Source organism: Wasmannia auropunctata, unplaced genomic scaffold (assembly GCF_000956235.1).
Source record: "Wasmannia auropunctata unplaced genomic scaffold, wasmannia.A_1.0 LD336085.1, whole genome shotgun sequence".
NCBI lineage: Eukaryota > Metazoa > Arthropoda > Insecta > Hymenoptera > Formicidae > Wasmannia > Wasmannia auropunctata.
Window position 1 is genome coordinate 1664383 of NW_012026805.1, and position 20622 is coordinate 1685004.

Here is a 20622-nt window from a genome sequence, read left to right on the forward strand (position 1 = left end):
AAAAAAAACTAAATATTTTACGTAGATAACTATTTTTCGTTCCTTGAGCATTAACATTGAATTAATCTCCATAGCATTGTGATATTAGAACAATACTCATTATTTCACTATCAATGCATTTCCATTTATTTAACAGACAATTCTTACAATATTTTTCGAATGTATTTTGTCATCAAATAAAAAAATGTGAGTATAGGACAAATTGTATCATACGATACCACATTCAAAAAATGTATGTATTATCTAAATAAATTTTACACTTGACAATTTTAAATGAAGTTCAAACACAAAAATGAAGTGCACAGTTTAAGCGTTTGACATCACAGTATTTTTCACATTGTACATACAATTATAATACTAGGATGTTAAATATAAAAGTTGTAATAAATATAATATTTAAAAAAACAGAATTTTTATCAAGAGTTTTTAAAAAATAAAAAAATCGTTCAAATATTAAAAATGTGTCTTTTTCAAATACCTCATCTTTTATCAGAAATCTAATTTTATAAACATATTACTTTTCATTACTTTATGTAAATAAAATAATTTCTGACTCTACGAATCTTATGACATAATTTACATTATATCGTAATTTACGAAATAATTTACAGTTTTAATTTTCTAATCCAAATAATAGTTATTCAGTCCAATTTCCGTGTGTTTTGGCGACAAATGTCCTGAAAGTATAATAAACATTATAATATTAATCGTTATAACAGGAATGACACAATTCTGTCTCAATATTCATGTCTTAATGAAAAATTTTCGTAACAGAGGAAAACGAATTATTGTATTTATTTTGGAAATATGTAAACAACTTACCTAATTATACTAGGTAGTTCTTTGTATCTACAGATATACTTATGTCCAAGTCCATAAGATGAATCTATTTTTATCATTTCAATACGACTTGTGTTATTTCCAAAACTATCTAACGCTACTCGATAAAGCTGAAACATGAAATCACTTGTATTAACTTTAATTCAGCATACTAATTCCTTATAACAGTGTATATTGTATACAATCATGTAAAAATTTGTAAATGATATATTGTATAGTCATACCTTTTCTGCCAAAAAAACTGGAATTACACCATCATCTTCAGCATGTAATATCATAATAGGACAGTCAATCTTAGTAATATGCTTGTCAGATTCAAATCGCAGATTATTCTTATAAAATGGTTCAACAGCTATCCAATGGAACCATGGTAAATGTTTGAATATCTGCATAAAATAGATGTATGTTTATTGGATGCAATACTATTTATACTTGAGAAGCTATTAGATGCCTTGTGTGTTGCTGCACTAGACTACACTAAAATTTTCTATCACATTTTCGCCAAATTTTAAATACATTCAACTTTTAAGTACCTATACACACACACACACACACACACACACACACACACACACACACACACATATATATATATATATATTTCAAGTACAGCAAGTGTACACTTATAGAAAAAAAATAGAAGAATTCAGCTATAACAAAAACACAGAGCTAATAATTAAAATATACCTGTGCAAATGGATGTTCTGTTAATTCATCTTGTATGCTACTGAATGGTGCTTCCAGAAACAATCCAGTTGGCTGTATATTTTCAGCTGCTAGCAGATCTAATACGTGCGTAGAGACTCTAAATGAAATTAAATGAAAAGTTACATATAATTACAATAGTAATTTCAATTTGTATTGTAAGAGATTATTGAAAATCAATTTTTTACCCGGTTCCCAGAGAATGACCCCAAACAAAAACTGGAGCTGAACCATTAACTTTCTTCATCACCCACTCGAGAACATATTTACTATCCATAACTACGCCTTCCTCAGAGAGCTCGACTACATCGCTATCGCCGTAGCCTGAAAAAAATCGATGAGAGAACTTGAATTTGAAACTTCCTTTGAAACGCAAAACGTAAACGGTACTTTTGTACAAATTGATGTAAAAATGAATACAAGTTTTTAATACTCACTTCTATAATCGAAACATATAACGTGATAATCTAGGTCTTGGAAAAGCTTATAAAGCTCAAGTCTATGCGAACTTGCTCTATTACCACTGTTTCCATGCATGTATAAAAACACAGGTTGCTCGGCATTACTTAAAGCCGCTTCATAAGCTTCATCTGTCGCAGGTATGGAATTATTTAATAACGACCGAGGTAATATCTGCCTGCAAAAAGATTACCGTTTAATATAATATCCACTATTATATATTAAAATGTAACAATAATACACAGAAGTGCTTTATAAAATTACAAATTTCACATAAGGTAATGTGTAATCACTCACCATGCACCTAACTTTACTTGCTGATCAGTATGTAAATAAAAATTTCTGGCACCTTCTAGACCAATCGACTTTGGATTGGAAAACTCTACTTTAAGTGGCCAATGTACTGAAATAAATTAAAATTATATATTATTAATGTATGTACAAGCTATGATTTCATCATATCTCGACATATTCACGCGTCAAAGCAAGAGTTAACTTCAATATTTCTTACATACTCATTCGAAAATTAATTTATAAAAACATACAAATTGTTAAGACTACTAACTTTTTTATAACGCTTGTTTACGCTACGTTTTATTAAATTAATTACTCACCAAAATTTAAAAAAAGTATCTTCTTTTGAAGAGTATAAGAATAATGAAAAATTATAGGTAGAAGCCCAAATATTATAAGGTATATCAGCATAGAGGTCTTCATAGTCCAAGTTAAGCATCTGTAATATAGTATTTATATATGTACATGTGTATGTATACACAGCTGTGTATATAATTCATAATTTAGCGAAGCTTTTTGTCTATTATTGGTGCAATTAATCGTGATATTAAATAATATACATATTTAATATCACGACATTAAAACTAATAAAATATATGGCAAGAAAATTTTGAAATGAAACTGTCCTCAAATCATCTGAAGTCCTTAAAGTTGCACATTCTTTGCCAACTAAGATATAAAATTAACTTTCTGTCAACAAAAAATCGAGATGTATTTGTTTCTGTTAATTAATTTTTAATAAAATATATGTTTTATAAGTATATTTTATAAATAATTAAAAATGTTAACAGAATTTTAATTTGTAAAAAAACTTTATATTATACAAATAAAATATATAATAATCAAAATTACAGTAAATACACAAAAATAATAGTAAATGATTACTTCATCGAGAAAATATTGACTTCAGATTGATTGAAGAGCTCTAAAAGAATTTTCGAGAACCTTTTGTATGTAATCATTGAATTCTACATTGTTAATTTTGCACTTAAGCGGTTTGCATTTGCCACAAAAAAACACAGAACAATGGCATTTAGAAGCTAAAAAAAACAATAATAAAAACAAAGAAAAGCAACAATAAGAAATTAATAAAAATATAATAGCTGAATGCAACAGCTGTCAAAGGAAAAGTACACGTACATGTAGAATAAAAACTCCTACAACTAACAATAAATACATATATTAAGACACGAAACCTATTCAAATACGAAAAAGTATTAAATGAAATTTATTTTTAAATAACAAGAAATTTTTTATATGCAAAATAAATTACATATACATTATATATTGATATTATACCTTATTATGTTCATAGCAGTCACAGAATATTACATTCTTTCACGCGTTTATAATTCGATTATAATAAGATACACTTATGACACACAAGACATTAATCTTATCTCTTGATGTTTACGACACACACAACTATATATTATCAGAACTTTCTATTACTTATGTAATTATTCGATGACGTTACACACATGATGTCACATTTACAAATGAAAAGAAAGCAAGTTGTGCTCCTTTAATTAAGTACAAACGTATCTTTCAGAGTATTTATTTCTATTACAATATTCTATTATTAAAGTTTATATTTTATTCTGTCGGTTTTTACATCCTCACTTCATTCTGTTTTATTTATGCATAATATCAACTATGACTTGTTTAATTTGTATATTTAGTAAAATTAATTGTATAAATCCGTATAACTAGATTGTATTAAAATGCGCATTCTTCACGCTCCCTTCACCAAATGTGTATTGTTAAATACTTACAAATAATCGTATTAAAATAAAGGAGTTTCTTCATATATTTGTTAACCCAAGGCTAGCAAAACAAAAATGCTGTGTAATTACTTTTTATTCAAAACACTCCCTCTTTGATGAATTATTATAACTACACTCCCACTCCTATTTGCAACTCATTCGCAACAGGTGATAAATCTAGTCTAAAAGAGAGAGATATATATAACTGAAGTTGTCTAAAGTCTAAAGTCCTCTTCTTACTTTTAAATCAAAACATACTTGTATTTAGATTAACATTCGTTTCTTAATATGGAAAATGAAAAATTATAGTGAAATATAAAATTGTCGTTTATAAAAATGACAGACAATGTCTTGATAAAGTTTTTTTTTCTCTTTAGTTCCATTTAATCATGCAGTTGACTTGGTGATGATTAATTCCTGTACTGATTCGCTGTGACTGACCAGAATAACTGACTGCAGGATGTAAAGTGACACCGCGTCATAATAAGCTGACACAACAGCATTTAAACAGTCGGGTGAACATAAATTTTATCCAACAAAAAAAACATCGACTTTACATATCGTCTTGGTTTAAATAAAGCTTGCAAGCTTACGATGCGCCAGTTACATCGACAAGAAAAGGAATACGAAAATATTCACAGAGATACGATTAATGGATAAAGTAACTTACATTCCCATATACCAAATCTCAAGGATGACGATTGGTACTATTGTCGCTAATAGTAGATACATCGACATCATGATTGTTAGTGTGGTTACTGTGTTCTTTACAGTATTCTCTCGTCGCAAGTCCCCTCCTCGACCAAACTTAATTCCACAAACTTGTTATAAGAGATTGTTTCATTGTTATTATGTTAAGAATTGTTTTTATGGATACAAGATGAAAAAATAATTACAAGGAATACTACGCGAATTATATTCACAAATATAAATATATATTGTATCATATATATTCATATCTTCAATCTTTGTACAATCTTAATTTTTTCTTTAAATATTCCTGAGTATGAATAGAAGTTTATATAATTCACATTATTCGCTATATTTTTGTCTGATAAGTACAATCATTATACATGTATTAAATGTGTCATACTTCAATTAAAAAATAACAGGGTGTTGGAAGTCAGGGTTGTAATTTAGTGTGCAAATCTTTTAGTGTACTAATTATTACCACGCTGACTCCCAATATTATCTGTATTTTTCTTTTCCTTTTAAGCACTGAGAATTCTTACTTCATTTATCTATCTTTTAACAATTATATAGAAATACATAGAAGTTACATAGAAATAATAGAATGTAACACTTAAAAAAAAAGCATATCAATCTTTTAGAATTATATATCTTTATTATCACTTTTCACTTATATATCTGGAAAAATCATACGGATAAAAAACTGACGGGTTCACTTTACAAATTATACAACGAGTCAAAGCAATTGTATATATCTAAAAATCATATGGATAAAACTGACAGGTTCACCTTGCAAATCATACAATCGAAAAGCTTCTAACTCTCTTCACTTAAAAAAAATTGTTTCTGCGCATAAAGTACGTCTTTCTCTTTCGCATACGATACACTTCCCATGTATTTTTAATGCGTTAATGTAGAGCTCCTATACGGACGATACCTATGATTAATACGGTGACTGTATAGGTTCCTACTTCCTAGCGAAACGGCCGTAAAAGTTACGCTACACTATTTATCGATTGGGAGAGAAGTCCCAATCGATTTTGGGAGAGCGAGAATGAGGGGAATTAAACGCGAGGCCTGCACATGCAGCTTTAATGAGGCGAGTACCTTCTCACGAAACGTTTCTTCGGTAGCCAATATACCATTGTTACTTGACTTGGATCGATATAGTGCGTTATCGAGCGTGACTTATCTCGTCGAATGTTTGACAGGTGTTTAGGTTTATGTAATTAGCACTCGTAGCCTGTTAATACAAATCGACCGAGCGTTGCGGGCTTGACGTTTACGTCAAGCTTTACGTCACGTCGAGAGGCAGAAGCTGCAGGCAGAAGACACCGCGGACGCTCTCGGAGGTAAACGCGTTTCTTGCTCCGTTTACATTTGTAACGCGCCTTATAAGCCAAGTATCCTCGATCGCACGCCCTCGTTGTACCTCGACTCCGCGCGTCTAATACTGGCGAATAATACTTGAAGAACGCGTACCGACTGACATGGACTGACGTCCCGGCGGCGTCAATCGCTCGTGGTTCGCCCCTAAAGTGAAAGTGACGTGAAGTTGGTAGGAATGGTTAGGTGATCGCTGGGCAACCGGTGGGGGTACAGGAAACGAAAGAGAACCGCAACACGGGTCTATTACACTTGATTACATTTTCTTGCACTCTACCACTCCTTCCTTCCGAATCGCGTCTTTTCCACTCCGAGGCTCGTTATAAAACCGTACGTTATGCGTCTCGTTTACCGAATGCGGAAATATAAAAGCACGCGAATAAAAAAGTACAGTTTACTTTAGAAAGTAAAATAGCGTGACTGTGATGTCACCGATGGTGATGTGTATACTATAACACGGAATAAATGAATTATCATATACTGACATTTTTGGGCGCATTAATTGTTACACTAATCGCAAAATAATAAAACTACTAGTAATAAAATTATTATGAAATAACAGTACCGCGATATATCGTTCGGTCGGAATAAATGAACATTATATACTGACGTTTTTGGGCGCATTAATTGTTATATTAATCGTAAAATAATAAAACTACTGATAATAAAATTATTATGAAATAACAGCACCGCAATTGCTCGGTCGAGTAAAATATAAATGATTTATCTTTTCGGTGGCACTTTCTACACACAGGCGGCGAGCGCTCGTCGGCCTGAAGTTAGACGCCACCGGAGTGTCTCGGATCGAGCTGTCAGCTGATCGAGCATCGAGACCTTGCCGCGCCTGCTTGCCGCCCCTGCCGGGCATTTGTCGGTATTTATATTGTTGTGTATTAGATAATACGCCCTTGAGAAGTCTATTATCGGTACTTTATCGTAATAATAACATATGGCACTGTGACTTCCAGAGCCGGAAATCCACTGGGCTGTGGAGAAAGAAGGAAAAAGTTGAAACTTGTGTATTCGCTGTAATGTTTGTTGTCCTTAGGTTATAAACGAGATAAATTTTTCGTAGTTTAAAATTAATCCCAGCTGACTCGCGTCAATTCAATGCGGAACTCGCATCGTAAGGCAAGGAAAAGAAAAGAGAGAAGAGTATCATGCGTTGGGTCGCGTCGACGCGTCCTCGCACGTCCTCGGCAGCGAATCCTTACAGAAACGAACTTTGTTAGACTCGTGTTGTTGCCGAATGTTGCGAATGTCACCTTGGCGAGCGCGATGATTTTACGTTAGTCGAAATAAACGAGATAAAGGCCGAGTCGAGAGCATGTCGACGCTCGTTGAGATTGACAGTAGCTCGTATCCCGACGTGGACATGTGCGGCACAGTCGAGCAGGTCGAGCGAATCGATTCGACGGTGACGTACAACGAGTTTTTCACCAAATATCTACTGTGTAACAAACCGTGCGTCATCAGTTCGCAAGCAATCGAGAACTGGCCGTGCAGCCGTGAATGGGTGCTGAACGATGCGCCCAATTTCGAGGTGCTCCGCACGCTGTTTGGTAAGTGGGAAATTCGATGAGAGAAAAGGAGGAAGGGATTGTTAATGTAACACAGAGGTACGGATTGTTAATGTAATATCTATTTGTCCAGGACACTCCACTGTCCCGGTTGCCGATTGTGACAAAAAGTTTTACAACTCGCAAGTCACGGATGACATGCCCATGGAGAATTACTTGGACTATTGGATCGATTATAAGCGGAACCAGTACGACAAATCGATGCCGTCGTTGTACCTGAAAGATTGGCACTGCGTGAAGAACTTTCCCGACGTTCCGATTTACGAGGTGTCTCAGTATTTTGCGTCCGACTGGTTAAACGAATATTACATTGCTCATCCCGAGCTGAATGATGATTACATGTTTGTATACATGGGGCCAAAAGGGACCTGGTAAATATTTTTTCAACGTTACATTACTTGACTTCGGTATCTTAATTTTCTTATGCATTAACTGTTGCTTCTTCTTTGTATCTAGACTGATTTTTAACTGTTATTGCAATATTCAGGACTCCATTTCACGCAGATGTCTTTATGTCGTACAGTTGGTCTGCAAATATAGTTGGGAGAAAGAGATGGCTGCTCTTGCAACCACACGAAGAAGACCAACTTCGTGATCTTAACGGGCAATTGGTGTACAATATAGTTTCGGAGGAACTTGTAAAGTTGAAATATTTCGAAGTATTTCAAGAAGCAGGGGAGATTATGTTTGTGCCGTCTGGATGGCATCATCAAGTTTGGAATTTGGTAAATTAGTTACAGAATTTCATACAAAAGGAGAAAATTAAAATTAATGGAAAATTTATTACACGCCGTCTTTTGTGCATAGGATGATACGATTTCCGTTAATCACAACTGGATCAACGGCTGTAATATCACCGTCGTGTGGAATACTTTGAAAAAGGAATTAAGATCCGTCATGAAAGAAGTAGACGATTGCAAGGACATGACAAACTGGAACGAACATTGCCAATTGATGCTGAAGGCCTCTCATGGCATGGACTACAAACAGTTTCTCGAATTTATATCATTTATTGCTAAGAATCGTTTACATGCTATGTTAAAAAAGGATCGAGTTGTAAGTTTTAATAAGTATCATTTCGGACGTAATCACTGCCTGTTTGATTTGCGAGCGCTTGAAATCGTATTGGAGGATGTTATCACAGACGCGCAAGATCTGTCCGTGTACAATTTGATATGCGAGAACGATGAGGCTCGCGTTTTACTGAAAAACATTATCGAGTGTCTCGAGTCTTAAAAATGCAGTTCCTCTTCGTGAACGCGAAATCTAATAGACTGTTAAAAAAAAAAAATCAAGACAAATTGTTAAGAAGCCAATTGTAATTCTATTATAAATATAGCATGTACTTTCACAGTTTACCAGCATATCATTCCTACGTGTGTATCAAGTTTCATAAATCTCCCCGCCCTCAACTTCACTTAAATTTTCTCTTAAAAGATAACATTTTGCAGAATCGCTTATTTTAAGATTGCTTTTGTACAATAAGCACGTTATGTTAGATGCCGTCTAGCAGACACAAGTAAAAATTTTTAAAATAATTAAAAAAGGAATTCTCAATTCTTTTTCAGAAAGAAATTGCAAAAATGTGAAACGTACAGTATGGCAGAAAATAATGATCTTAGATTCTATAATGAATATGGCTATATTAAAAGCGCAGACACATGAGCGAAATTTATTTTACTCTTAAAAAATAATTAAACATAGAAAATGTAATTCTTTTTTTTCTTTAGTCAAACGTATACTACTATTTAAATGTAAAGATTTACAATAAAAATTTGTTATCTGTTATTCTATTAAGCTAAAGTGCAAACCTAATCGTGGATACATTGCTGCTCGTAAAACAATAGTATCTCGCAGAACGTAACTTATATCTATCCTTTTAACGTATTGTCTTATTTACTTCTCAATTATGTAAGCATAAATATCCTAATTTCTAAAGATGGCTATACACGCGTGTGAGCACATGCGTGCGCCTATATGCATGTGTATGTATATACACTAGCGTACATGTGGTATTTTAATAAAAATATACAAAATTTATAAGATACAAATATCACTTTTTTCAATGAGAGAAGTGCCCGACAAACTGCCTAGACCACAGAATTTTTTAAATAATTGAATAACGCACAAGTATACATTATTGGAAATTACACGTGTTTGTAAGTATATAATTTCCAATAATATATTACTTATGAATGCGCATCTAGTCCACATCCACTTCCATTTCTAAGTGTCCCGTGTATCATTCCGATATATGCTACACCTATGTGTACAGATATGCATGTAAAAAAGAATTATAGAAATACATCATTTCTCCAATTGATTCGCGATTAATTTTGTAGAATCTGTAGGACCTCTCTGAGAAAAAACGAAATCAGAAAATCATAGTTACATTATATATCTCTTCTCTATGACACGACTGTACATATTTATAATAAAAATGTCCTCTCTCTCTCTCACTCATATGCAGAGAAGTTTTATATAGAATCAATCTCAAAATTCTGTTCGTTCCTTTTTTTATAGATTTCACGCGGTTACTTAAACTGATATAAACTGATATAAAATATTGCACCGGCAAAGAGCTATTTGAAACGAAATGCATATAGCTAGCTCTTAGTTTCTAACACCTCGTTACTAAAGAAACAGATTGTCATGGTTAAAAATATGATGAACAGTTTTATCGCAGTTTCTTGATAAAAATTTTCTCTCTTCAGACACCAAATAAGCAGAGTAGACGACACATACATCCTATACCACCTACATCCGCACACGTACATACATACAGCATACGCCTGTACATTTGTTGTTAATTCCTGTAAATCTCTAATCTTCTGAAATTTACAATATCTCAAATTTTTTTTATCTTGCATAGCAAGTCTAATATTTAAAGCATCACATGTCACAAAGTCCAACGCATTGATCAACAACAATTAACCACTATTGCAAAGTTTAGACTTTCCGCAATGTGCGCTTGTATTCTTTCGATAAGTAAACTCTCTCTTTTTTTATACGTTAAATGTTTCTCAATATAGTCCTTAACATTAATTTTATCAAGGCTGAACAGAAGTAAGCAACAGGATTTTACTCCGCTGCTATACATAGAATCAAATAATGTTCATTAATCGATCATCAGTTATCAATAATCAATTTTCACAAGATTGTTTCAAAATCTAACTATCCATGCCATCAGGGGATTTTAGCATGAAAATATTGTTGATTATGAAGTAACGTTTATATTTTTTTTACGTTTAATTTCTCTGTATATAATTACCTAACATTTCTTTCATTTTTTACATTTTTATTCTCTATATCAGAAATTTATATCTGATAAAATATAAAATAAATTTCCTTAACAAAGAAGTTATATTACAAGAGACAATATATTCATCTCCACAAGCATAGGAAAAATTATTTTCCTATTTTATATCTATATGTACGTTCTCGCCGTCTCACGTTCGTTCAACTATATTATATCACTTAATTATATAGGATGACTTGGTAGCGGCTGTACAGGTGGCACCGTCGGCGTAGCTGGTGTTGTCGGCACAGGCACAGGCACTGGCGTTGACGGTATCGGCTGATGCGTTTGTCGCGGTGGGGAAAGAAGCTCTTGCCTGTCTCTTTCCCGTTCTCTACCGGGTCGCCACGCTTCCAATAACGCTTCGACTCGCTCTTCCGTAGGTCCCCAACGCGCAGCACCGGCTGGATTTTGTAACCATACAACTAATGTGCCGTGCACTGCTCGGATATTTACTTCACCTCTGAAATTGAGAAGAAAATAAAAAAGAAATATTATTCAACTTTTCTTTCAGGTATCACGTATCATACACATGTCAAATCTAATAAGTACAGCCTTGATTATAAGTATAAATCCTCAATTACATCCTTAATTTATTACGTTTTACTGGAAAAGATGATAATAAAATAAAAGCCAAGGATTAACAAAATATTAAAATTGTGTTCAAAAATGGATATTATTTATCAATAAAACTGTTTTCTAATTCATCGTTAGATATAGAACGTTTATGTTAATTTGCGAACAATGCTTTATACTTATGGCTGTATAAATTTGATTTATAAACGTACTTTGGAAGAATATGTTGGAATCCATGTCGGTATTCGTGTTCCATGGCGGGTACTACTACTTGTTTGCGCTTAAAGTGACTGCCCTCGAGTTTTATGAGCGCGTTAGGAGCTGGATCACGCCACTCTGGTAAAAACACCACGAACGACAAAGGTTCCGTCGAATCCGCCAGAAGACGCTCGAAGTGATTGACCATAGCTTCCATAAGTTCTTCGCAGTAAGGTGGATTTGCTTGGAACGATCCGCTGACCGGCCTGAAGTCCAAGAATGGTCCCCTCGAACCGAAGTACGAGTCCGTATCGGCGAACGCAGAACAATACTGCCGAAAGTAACAGTTTAGAGGCGAGGCAAAACATTCGAACGTGACGCCGAACGATCTCTGAAGGCATTCGAAAACCGTCACCGGAAGTGCCATCTGAGTTGCCTGGCCCTCGTTGATTCCGAAGTACGTCTGGTAGCGTTTCAGCATGCACCATACGCGCGACAGAAACATTTCGAACTTTTTGTCGTCGAAACCGTTATACCTATACAAATGTTCCAATTTAGCGAAGTGCGTGTTATTAATATACATGGTGTCGCCGTGGAAGCGCAGCAGTATCTGCTCGCGCTCGGGGAGGTAGTCCACCTGTGGAAGTCTCGGTGTGGGAAGGGAAAATTGCACTGGATAACACCAAACTTTTCTCTGCGTGCTGGCGGGACCTCCCAACGGTATAACGTCCCCGAGTCCGTTATCCTTGAGGATCTGATTGTTTTTATCTTTCACCTTCTTCGCATACTCTGTCGAGAGATGGTAAATTTTCAGGCATATGCCCTCGACGCTGGCTTTAACGGTCGCCGTGAGGTGCGGTTGACATTGCCGCTTCAGATGGGCGAGTCTGTCCTGAAAGTCGTCGAACGTGGCGCCCACCGTTCTTCTCAGCCACTGGAAAGTGTCCTCGGCGTTCCACTTGACCACCTTCCGGCTTTCGGGCGACGCCGCTCGCGACTCCACCATCTTCTTCGCCGCTTCGGCGTAGCGCGACAATTGTTTCCTCGCATCTCCCGTGAATTTTGGCCTTACCAACTTAATGGGAATATCATTCATGATCTCGCGGTACATGGACATCGAAATCTCGGGGAAGCATTGACTCGGCAGCAACGGATCTGAGCCGCAGTCGATGACCTTTCGTTCCATCAGCCACCTGTTGAAGGAATCTTTCGGCGCGTCTATTGATTCGCGAGTGTGACATAACTCTTGATAACACTGCCGTAGCTTCGCCAGTAGAGCGCAGCGCAGGGCTTCCGCCTCAGGATGAACGTGCATCAAATTTGACGGCGCTCGCTCATATATTATAACATTCGTAGGTATCTCCAAATCCCATGGACCCCTGTAACAATAAACAAATTAACAATAAATAGAAATAAGCTTATTCGATCAAAGTAGAGCTTATTGTTAGTAATATTTTTGCGTGAATTTATGTACATTTTTCAGTTTATGCAAATTGCGCGCAAATTATTTATCGATTTTAAAACAGTCTTAAACTGAAGCTGAAGTTATAATGTTACACGAATTAAATTGGACAAGTAATAATTTAATAATATTAATGCTAATGAGCATCTTAAAATTTTATAAAGAATTTAATTTATCCCCCATAATATCACCCCAGCCAAAATTCGAAATAAACAAATTATTCAATCATTTTGCTGTAAGTGTGCCTTAAACCTGATAAAACTAAATACGTACGCCAATACAAATTTCTTTGCCGGTGGTACAGCTCCATCCTCCGATGCTCTTCGTTTTAATGTAGCAGTTGGTGTAGCTGGAATGGTTCCATTTCCAGGCGGAGGTGGCACACCACAAATGCCAAGTGGGTCCGTAATCGGATCAAACTTTGATAGAACACATATGTAATATTACATTTTACTTCTTCATTATAAAATATAAATTTTTTGCAATATTCTGCAGTACCTGAGGTTTCAGGGAAGGTACTACCCACAGAGATTCTCCAGTCAATTTGTTCCAGAAATACGGCCGACTTTCTCGTTTACTCCAAAACTTCTTCCAGCCTTGCTGTTGAAGTTCCAGAGATAACTCGAGCTCCGGAAAACTTCCTGGTGGTACAACCTGTAGAGAGAAAGAGAACGAATCAGCCTCATGATCTGGCAAATTAAAATCACCAGGAGCGTGCGAGATTTCCCTTGGCACACCTGAGCTATAAGAGGCGGTTGTTGTATATGACCGAGTTGCGGACAGTGATCGGTTACGGTTTGCGCAGGCGTCAATATGGGTGTTTGGAGCTTGACAGGCGTAGGAACTATAACTTGTGCTACTGTTGAATTTGTATCCTGCTGCAGCGCCTGATGGTGATGGTGCATGGCTGGCACCGACTGCCCCGATAAGGCCTCCCAATTCGAGGTATTGGGTACATCCTGCTTTCCTCCGCTTACTTCGTTCATGATTTGATATGCACCTTGTTGCAGAATACTGAAAACGTTGATCCAAATATATTGTCATGTGACAAGTATCTGAAATACATAAATATTCTCTAATTACGATAGCTTATGCAAAAATTGTTAAATATATATTCTATAATTACGACAGCTTGTGTAAAGATTGTTAAGCATATACTCTCCAATTATGATAGATTATGCAAAGATTATTATACTTTTATATCAGAAAAAATAATTTTCTAATTACGACAGATTACATAAAATTATTATTAATTATATAATTACAATTATTAAATATAATTTTATATATATAATTTATAATTTTGTCAGAGTTACGCACATAAATTATGTAAAATTATCAGTCATAACAATGACATAATAACTCCACATAGAAAAATGTACATACTTTCAATCAAATTATATATATATATAGATATATCGTAACAGTTTACAATGCTAAAATGATATATTTTATCCAAATAAAATGCATCTTTACATTTAGCTTACATATATCTTCGTTGAATTAAGCAGCACTGTATAAGAGATACGAGAAAAACTTGCGAGAATTCGAAAGAAGAAACACATTGAAGAGGCAATGAGAGCAAGGAATTGAGACAGAGCATCAGAGATGCTGGCCCCAAGGAACACACGTTGTGATCTGCGCGATACGATCCGTCGCAAATCTCACGCGTGGATCACGCGCACATCGCGAGAAAAGGACGCGGAGAATTTCGTGACAGCCGTGGGATTTCGCGGGGCGTCGCGGTACGCGACTCGTACGGCGACTCGGTGTGCGTGTGGCACAATGTTTGTTTACATACTGAGAAAACGTCCGGGGAGGAAAAATACGCGGTTTCTCGCGCCGCGCGATCGGTCCCGCGTGCACGTGACGCACCGCGGTCGCGTGGATGCTTACCGGAGCTGGCGATACCCTCAATTCATGAGAAATGCGCGACGGCACTTAGAATTCATTCATGATTTGTGAAATTTGACGCAACGATCTCCACCTGTACGACGCCATTTGCTTCAACTGAAGGAACGGGGGTACCATGGTGGAAGGGATAGCATGGTGGGCTCAGTTTGCAAGCGTCTCTCTCTAATTCTTTGCCCTCTCGCTTGTTTTCTGACCGTTCAAAACATTGTTGGCCAACCTCAAAAAATAAAATATTTTACTCTGCAAAGTTGTTACGACTGAGATGGTTGTCTTCATTGCACGCACGTTTATATTCTATCAGTCTCTTTTTATTTTATACTATAGTTCGGATCATGAATGTACTATACATAATTGATTGTATCTATCGTATAACCCGGTAAAAATTGTTTACACAAGAACATATATAGATATATATAAACATATAAAAATATATAATTATATACGAAATATGTTCATACAAATCCATATATATATATATAGGTATATATGTTTCTTTTCTTTGTAAAATTATTGTTTAATACAAGAAAAATGATAATAAGAAAGAAACATAAAAAATAATTAATTTATACATAATAAATAATATATGTATAATTAATATAATATAATATAATATAATATAATATAATATAATATAATATAATATAATATATTAATATAATATATGTATAATTAATTTATACATATATAATTATATATACAAAAAACTTTTTCTTATTCTTTAAAACTTGACTTTTTGTAAAAAAAATAATGCAAAATTCTCCTTTTAATTAATTTTTATGTTTTCTTATTATTATTTTCTTGTATCAAACAATAATTTTACAAAGGAAAGAAACATATATGAATATGTATGAACATATATGGTATAATTACATATTCTTATATATGTTTATATATATCTATATATTCTCATATAAAAAGTTTTTTACGGATAATAAAATATATATAGTATATAATTATAGTGGATTTAACATAAAAAGCGAAGAAAAAATGTTGATAAATGAGACAATTATTTTAAAAAGAAAATATTAAATAAACTTTTTTATCGGATATGTAGTGTAGTTATTATACAATTTATAAATGAAGTCGGCTTATTACAACGATGTTCGTAGATCAATTTAACGTTGATGATTCTCTTTGTTAAATTAATTAACGATTTTTGCTAATAGAAAAACTCTTTAAGCCTTCACGAACGTCTACGTCGTTCTTTGGTAAAAGGAAGAAGCTCACTTCTGTCTTACAACTTTTTTCTGTTTTATTTGGGCAAGATTTTACAATGCACCGTACCATATTGACCCGCGTTACTCCTAATCTGTTTAAGAACTCGAAATCACGTGGTCCTACTGTGGATTCTTGCCGAGAAAAGAACACAATATGCACATATAGCAAAGTGTGACAAAGACGCATTTAAATCAGTCGTAGTAACTTAGCAGCATCAAACATTTAATTTTTCACAGTTGGCAGGCCTAGGTAGTGAACGGTACCTCGACGTGAAAAGGGGGCGTGGTTTCGAAGTTTTGAGCTCACCATGTAATGTTTCCACCATGGGGGGTACGCACGCACAGCGAAGGGCTGCGAGGGGAGAGAATGTAAGGCCGCGCACGCAATGGAAACGGATGCGCCCCCCCCTCCGCCCCGCATCTGGTCAGCGAACGCTCCGAACGCTGATTGGCGGGGACACACGATCCGACCGCTCGCGCCACCGCCATTGGCCGCCTATGCCGTCGCATCGCCCGCACGGCGAGGTTAGGGAACCACGTGGCGAGCCAATCAGCGTCTCGCATTTCCGGAAATCACGATACGTTGCGGCGGATGATTGGACGGCGCGTCGTCATCTGCCGCGTCTCCATCAAGGCCGCTTCTTTTAATTGCGTCTCTATCTCTTTTTTGAAGGTCTTTCTAGTTACTTTCTAGTTTCTAACCTTTACAGACTGCACACCGCGCACGAATGCACGATATGACATAAGTCGATATCTGTTGCGGTTGAATGACGTGTGTGATCAACAAGCGCGATGTAATTATGAGGAGAGTAGAAAGTGTTAAAATTAAATAATGCATTATTTTACGCCAAAAAGAATTGGCAGAGTAAAGCACTTTATACCAAAGTGACCTGAAGAGGAAAATGTATGTGAGGAGAACGATTAATAACGAGATACATAAGTGTATGGAGCAGCTGTAACGTGCCAAAGTTTTAACGCTGAAGACACTTTTAATTTGTAACTTGAAAAAAAAAAAAAAGAAAATGGATCTTGATGAGGAAGGGAAAACTTTGTACTCATAAATTTTTACTATTCTGAATTGCATGCTGTCGCGTATCGAGCTTCGCATTTCTCTTTAAAAAAATCACTTTCAAGGGAAATAATTTCGCATCAGAATGACAGATCCGTCGTTGATGAATACAGAACAGACGTACTGGGGCGCCGAAGCGGCGCAGCAGGACGCAAAGTACTACCCGATTCCTCAGATGTCAAATTTTCCGGACTACTCCGCTCAACCCCCCAATTACAACGCCTCGTATTCCTACAATGCACCACCGCACAATGTATCAAATGCACCTCCCAACGTTCCTCCCAACTCGACAAATTCGATGTACCACTTTGCACCTCCTGCCTACCACAACGAAGCCAATTTTCCGAGTGTCTCCTACCAGAATCCGCAATGCGGCCAGAATCAAATGGATCCGCAGTGCGGCCAGACTCAAATGGACCAGTATTACGGCAAAATGGACTACTCGCACAAACAGTACACGGGTGAAAATTATGCAAACTGGAGTAATATAAAATCCGAAAATGCGTACGACAATTCCAGCAATGAATGGTACTCCAACAACTCCTGCACGAGCTGGACAACACAAGCTTCACCTGCTTCGTGGTATGACACGACGTATGACAAAAAGAGCTCGCAACCGACGCAAATGTACGGAGCGTCGCAAAAGACGGAAGAGCATAAGTGGAGGTATGATAATAGAGACATATCCAAGAGTGCAGTTAACAGACAGAGATCCAAAAGTCCACATGGTAAGCAAGAGAAAACGTACAGGTCGCAATACGAGGATCACAGGGACAGATATCGTCAACACAGCAGAGAAATATCCAACTCGAGAGACCCTACGTACGACAACAGGCACTTTGAAAGATCTTCATCTAAAAAATACGGAAGTTATACGTCTCGCTCGGAAGAATCGTACGTTAGCAATAGAAGCAGGAAAAGATCGAAATCGCGGGAGCTGCAGTCAACCAGGGACGCTACACCAATCAGTAGCAATAAACGAACGAAGGGTCCTACTGAGAGAGAGATATTGTTAGAGAAATATAGGTAAGTTTTATATATATATATATATATATATATATATATATATATATATAAAGGATATGTAGTTGCACAATGCAAATTACATGATTTTTTGTTTTAAAGCAACTTGTATTTTCACTAATCAGTTCTACTAATCTCGTTATTCTATACACAAAAATATTAGTACAGTATCAACAAATGAATAGTTTGTGAGATATTTTATATTTCATGTCAAAATGTGCCAGAATAAAGTAGGCAAAAATTATCTCCCTAAACTATTGACTTTTTAACACTTACTTTAATACTTTTCAATACTTTTAGAATAACTATAAAGATCATATTATTAAATTATTATATTTAAAGAATTATAGAATTCTAAAAGAAAAACAATTAATTTTATCATTATTTGTCTCCCTTCAAGACAAGCAATTTTTGTATATTTGAAACATTTTTCTATATCTTCCATATTTTTCGAAATATTTGAGTGGATAAATTAAAAGCCACCCTGTATACTTGCATTAGTTGTTGCATATGGGACTTGTTATTTCTGGAAAACAAGAAATCAATTTGATTACCATATTGTTTCTTATTACATGATTTGCATTCTATATGTAAGAGCTGTATAAAAAATTGTAATAATTTTAAAAATTGTCTGTATCAGACGTAATTACTGTGCAACGAGTAAGGACATAAAGCGCAAACTAGATGAATTATCGGCAATGGGCTCTAAAGGTATGGAAGGTGAGAAAAAGATTTGGACACGCACGTCGCCAGCGGATCTCTACTACGTCAGGGATGAAAACAATCCAAAAATAATGAAAAGTACTCCTAAGCTACAAGAAGTGTGTGCGACATTTAGGAGAGTGTTAATAGACAGAGCAGCTGCAGCGAGGGAATTGCAGGTACATATTTATTCTCCATAAATTGGCTTGTATAAAGGAATTACGTAAAACTGTATTACGTTATCTCTTACTTAGCCGCCTTATGAACCACCTCCGAGAAAAACAAGAGCGCGTCTTTGTCGTCATAAGTCTGAAGCTTGCAGTAGCTCCTCGTCTGACAGCGAGAACTCTATGGATGAAGATGACAGAACAATGGAAGAGTTAATGGCGAAAAAGCAGCATCCACAGAGATTGCATCCTGAAATGTGGTTTAACGATCCTGGAGAAGTAATATCGCGAAATGTTTTATAAATTAATTTTTATGTAGCTTCGACATTTCGAAATATTAATTGTAATTACTTTAAATTACAGATGAATGACGGCCCGTTGTGTAGATGCAGCGCGAAATCGAGACGCTCAGGTATAAGACACGGCATCTACGCTGGAGAAGGTGCATTAAACAAGTGTGACTTGAATACGAATAATGCGGACAAACTGTATCACTACAGAATAACGATCAGTCCGCCGACGAATTTTCTTACCAAGACACCGACGATTATCAAACATGACGAGCATGAATTTATATTTGAAGGCTTCTCCATGCTTTCTCACTTCCCATTAGTCAAGTTACCCACGTGCAAAGTTATAAGATTCAATATCGAATACACAATTTTGTACATAGAAGAGAAGTTGCCAGAGAATTTCACAATACAGGAGCTGGACTACTTTCGTAAGCAGTTTGCTCTATTTTATAAAAACAATGTTTCTCTCACTTTATCTATCCTAACTGAAATACTTTAAATTTTCACAGAGACGTATTTGTTTAAAGAGATTTTGGAGCTCGTAGATTTTGATCTGCACGCAGCACAGGACAAATCCGGCTGCGGACAGTTTCATTTTATGCCAAGATTTGTACGTGACTTGACTGACAACGGTCAAGAGATCCTATCGATGAATGAAGTTCTGAATTATTTGATAAAGAGCAGCATTCTCTTAATAAGTCCGGATGATCTGTTCAAATTGGTGGCGATGCCACAGTACAAATGGCAAGATTTTGCCGACGAGGTGAAGGGAATGGTCGTGACTTACCCAGGGAAGAAACCGTGCAGCGTTCGCGTTGATCAGCTAGATAGAAATCAAGAGGAGCAATCGTGCAATAAGTTACCGCTTGCTTATCCCGAGATAGTTCACTTCGGTATCCGTCCACCGCAGCTTAGCTATGCGGGAAATGCAGAGTAAGTAATCTTATCAATTAGTAAGGTACATAATTTAAAACGCGACATAT

The 20622-nt window shown here is 35.7% G+C and overlaps 4 protein-coding genes across 17 annotated transcripts in view; 2 read left to right on the forward strand and 2 right to left on the reverse strand.

Annotated features, from left to right (window-relative positions):
* Positions 1-102: 102 nt before the first annotated feature.
* On the reverse strand, positions 103-6269 carry LOC105448472 (monoacylglycerol lipase ABHD12). Of its 8 annotated transcripts, none has more exons than XM_011687044.1 (11): positions 5862-6269; positions 5544-5676; positions 4735-4871; positions 2619-2737; positions 2302-2407; positions 1983-2182; positions 1734-1869; positions 1528-1645; positions 1065-1226; positions 823-950; positions 103-677 (listed from the first exon to the last, which is right to left on the reverse strand). In XM_011687044.1, the coding sequence occupies exons 2-11, from the start codon at positions 5553-5555 to the stop codon at positions 638-640; spliced, it is 1158 nt and encodes a 385-aa protein (XP_011685346.1). In that variant the 5' UTR covers positions 5556-5676; positions 5862-6269; the 3' UTR covers positions 103-637. The 8 variants fall into 8 exon arrangements, with proteins under 8 accessions (XP_011685346.1, XP_011685345.1, XP_011685348.1 ...); XM_011687043.1 differs by having other exon boundaries at positions 5544-5691; XM_011687046.1 differs by having other exon boundaries at positions 4735-4885; positions 5544-5691; positions 5862-6267.
* Positions 6270-6403: 134 nt separating this feature from the next.
* On the forward strand, positions 6404-9084 carry LOC105448471 (jmjC domain-containing protein 4). Of its 4 annotated transcripts, none has more exons than XM_011687040.1 (5): positions 6404-6470; positions 6895-7702; positions 7794-8091; positions 8208-8445; positions 8528-9084. In XM_011687040.1, the coding sequence occupies exons 2-5, from the start codon at positions 7468-7470 to the stop codon at positions 8954-8956; spliced, it is 1200 nt and encodes a 399-aa protein (XP_011685342.1). In that variant the 5' UTR covers positions 6404-6470; positions 6895-7467; the 3' UTR covers positions 8957-9084. The 4 variants fall into 4 exon arrangements, with proteins under 4 accessions (XP_011685342.1, XP_011685343.1, XP_011685341.1 ...); XM_011687041.1 differs by lacking the exon at positions 6404-6470 and having other exon boundaries at positions 6596-7014; positions 7109-7702; XM_011687039.1 differs by lacking the exon at positions 6404-6470 and having other exon boundaries at positions 6596-7702.
* A 1908-nt stretch (positions 9085-10992) lies between these two features.
* On the reverse strand, positions 10993-15276 carry LOC105448474 (phosphorylated CTD-interacting factor 1). 4 transcript variants are annotated; one of them, XM_011687053.1, is made up of 6 exons: positions 15151-15276; positions 13992-14268; positions 13753-13908; positions 13528-13673; positions 11807-13171; positions 10993-11481 (listed from the first exon to the last, which is right to left on the reverse strand). In XM_011687053.1, the coding sequence occupies exons 2-6, from the start codon at positions 14238-14240 to the stop codon at positions 11202-11204; spliced, it is 2196 nt and encodes a 731-aa protein (XP_011685355.1). In that variant the 5' UTR covers positions 14241-14268; positions 15151-15276; the 3' UTR covers positions 10993-11201. The 4 variants fall into 4 exon arrangements, with proteins under 4 accessions (XP_011685355.1, XP_011685354.1, XP_011685353.1 ...); XM_011687052.1 differs by having other exon boundaries at positions 13992-14309; XM_011687051.1 differs by lacking the exon at positions 15151-15276 and adding an exon at positions 14742-14864.
* Positions 15277-17081: 1805 nt separating this feature from the next.
* LOC105448475 (ribonuclease 3) overlaps positions 17082-20622 on the forward strand; it is a 6343-nt gene continuing 2802 nt past the window's right edge. Inside the window, exons 1-5 of the mRNA XM_011687055.1 lie at positions 17082-18480; positions 19118-19358; positions 19434-19625; positions 19710-20067; positions 20149-20572. Of these exons, the coding sequence (XP_011685357.1) occupies positions 17540-18480; positions 19118-19358; positions 19434-19625; positions 19710-20067; positions 20149-20572 (2156 nt within the window). The 5' untranslated portion in view covers positions 17082-17539. The remainder of the gene's footprint in view (positions 18481-19117; positions 19359-19433; positions 19626-19709; positions 20068-20148; positions 20573-20622) is intronic.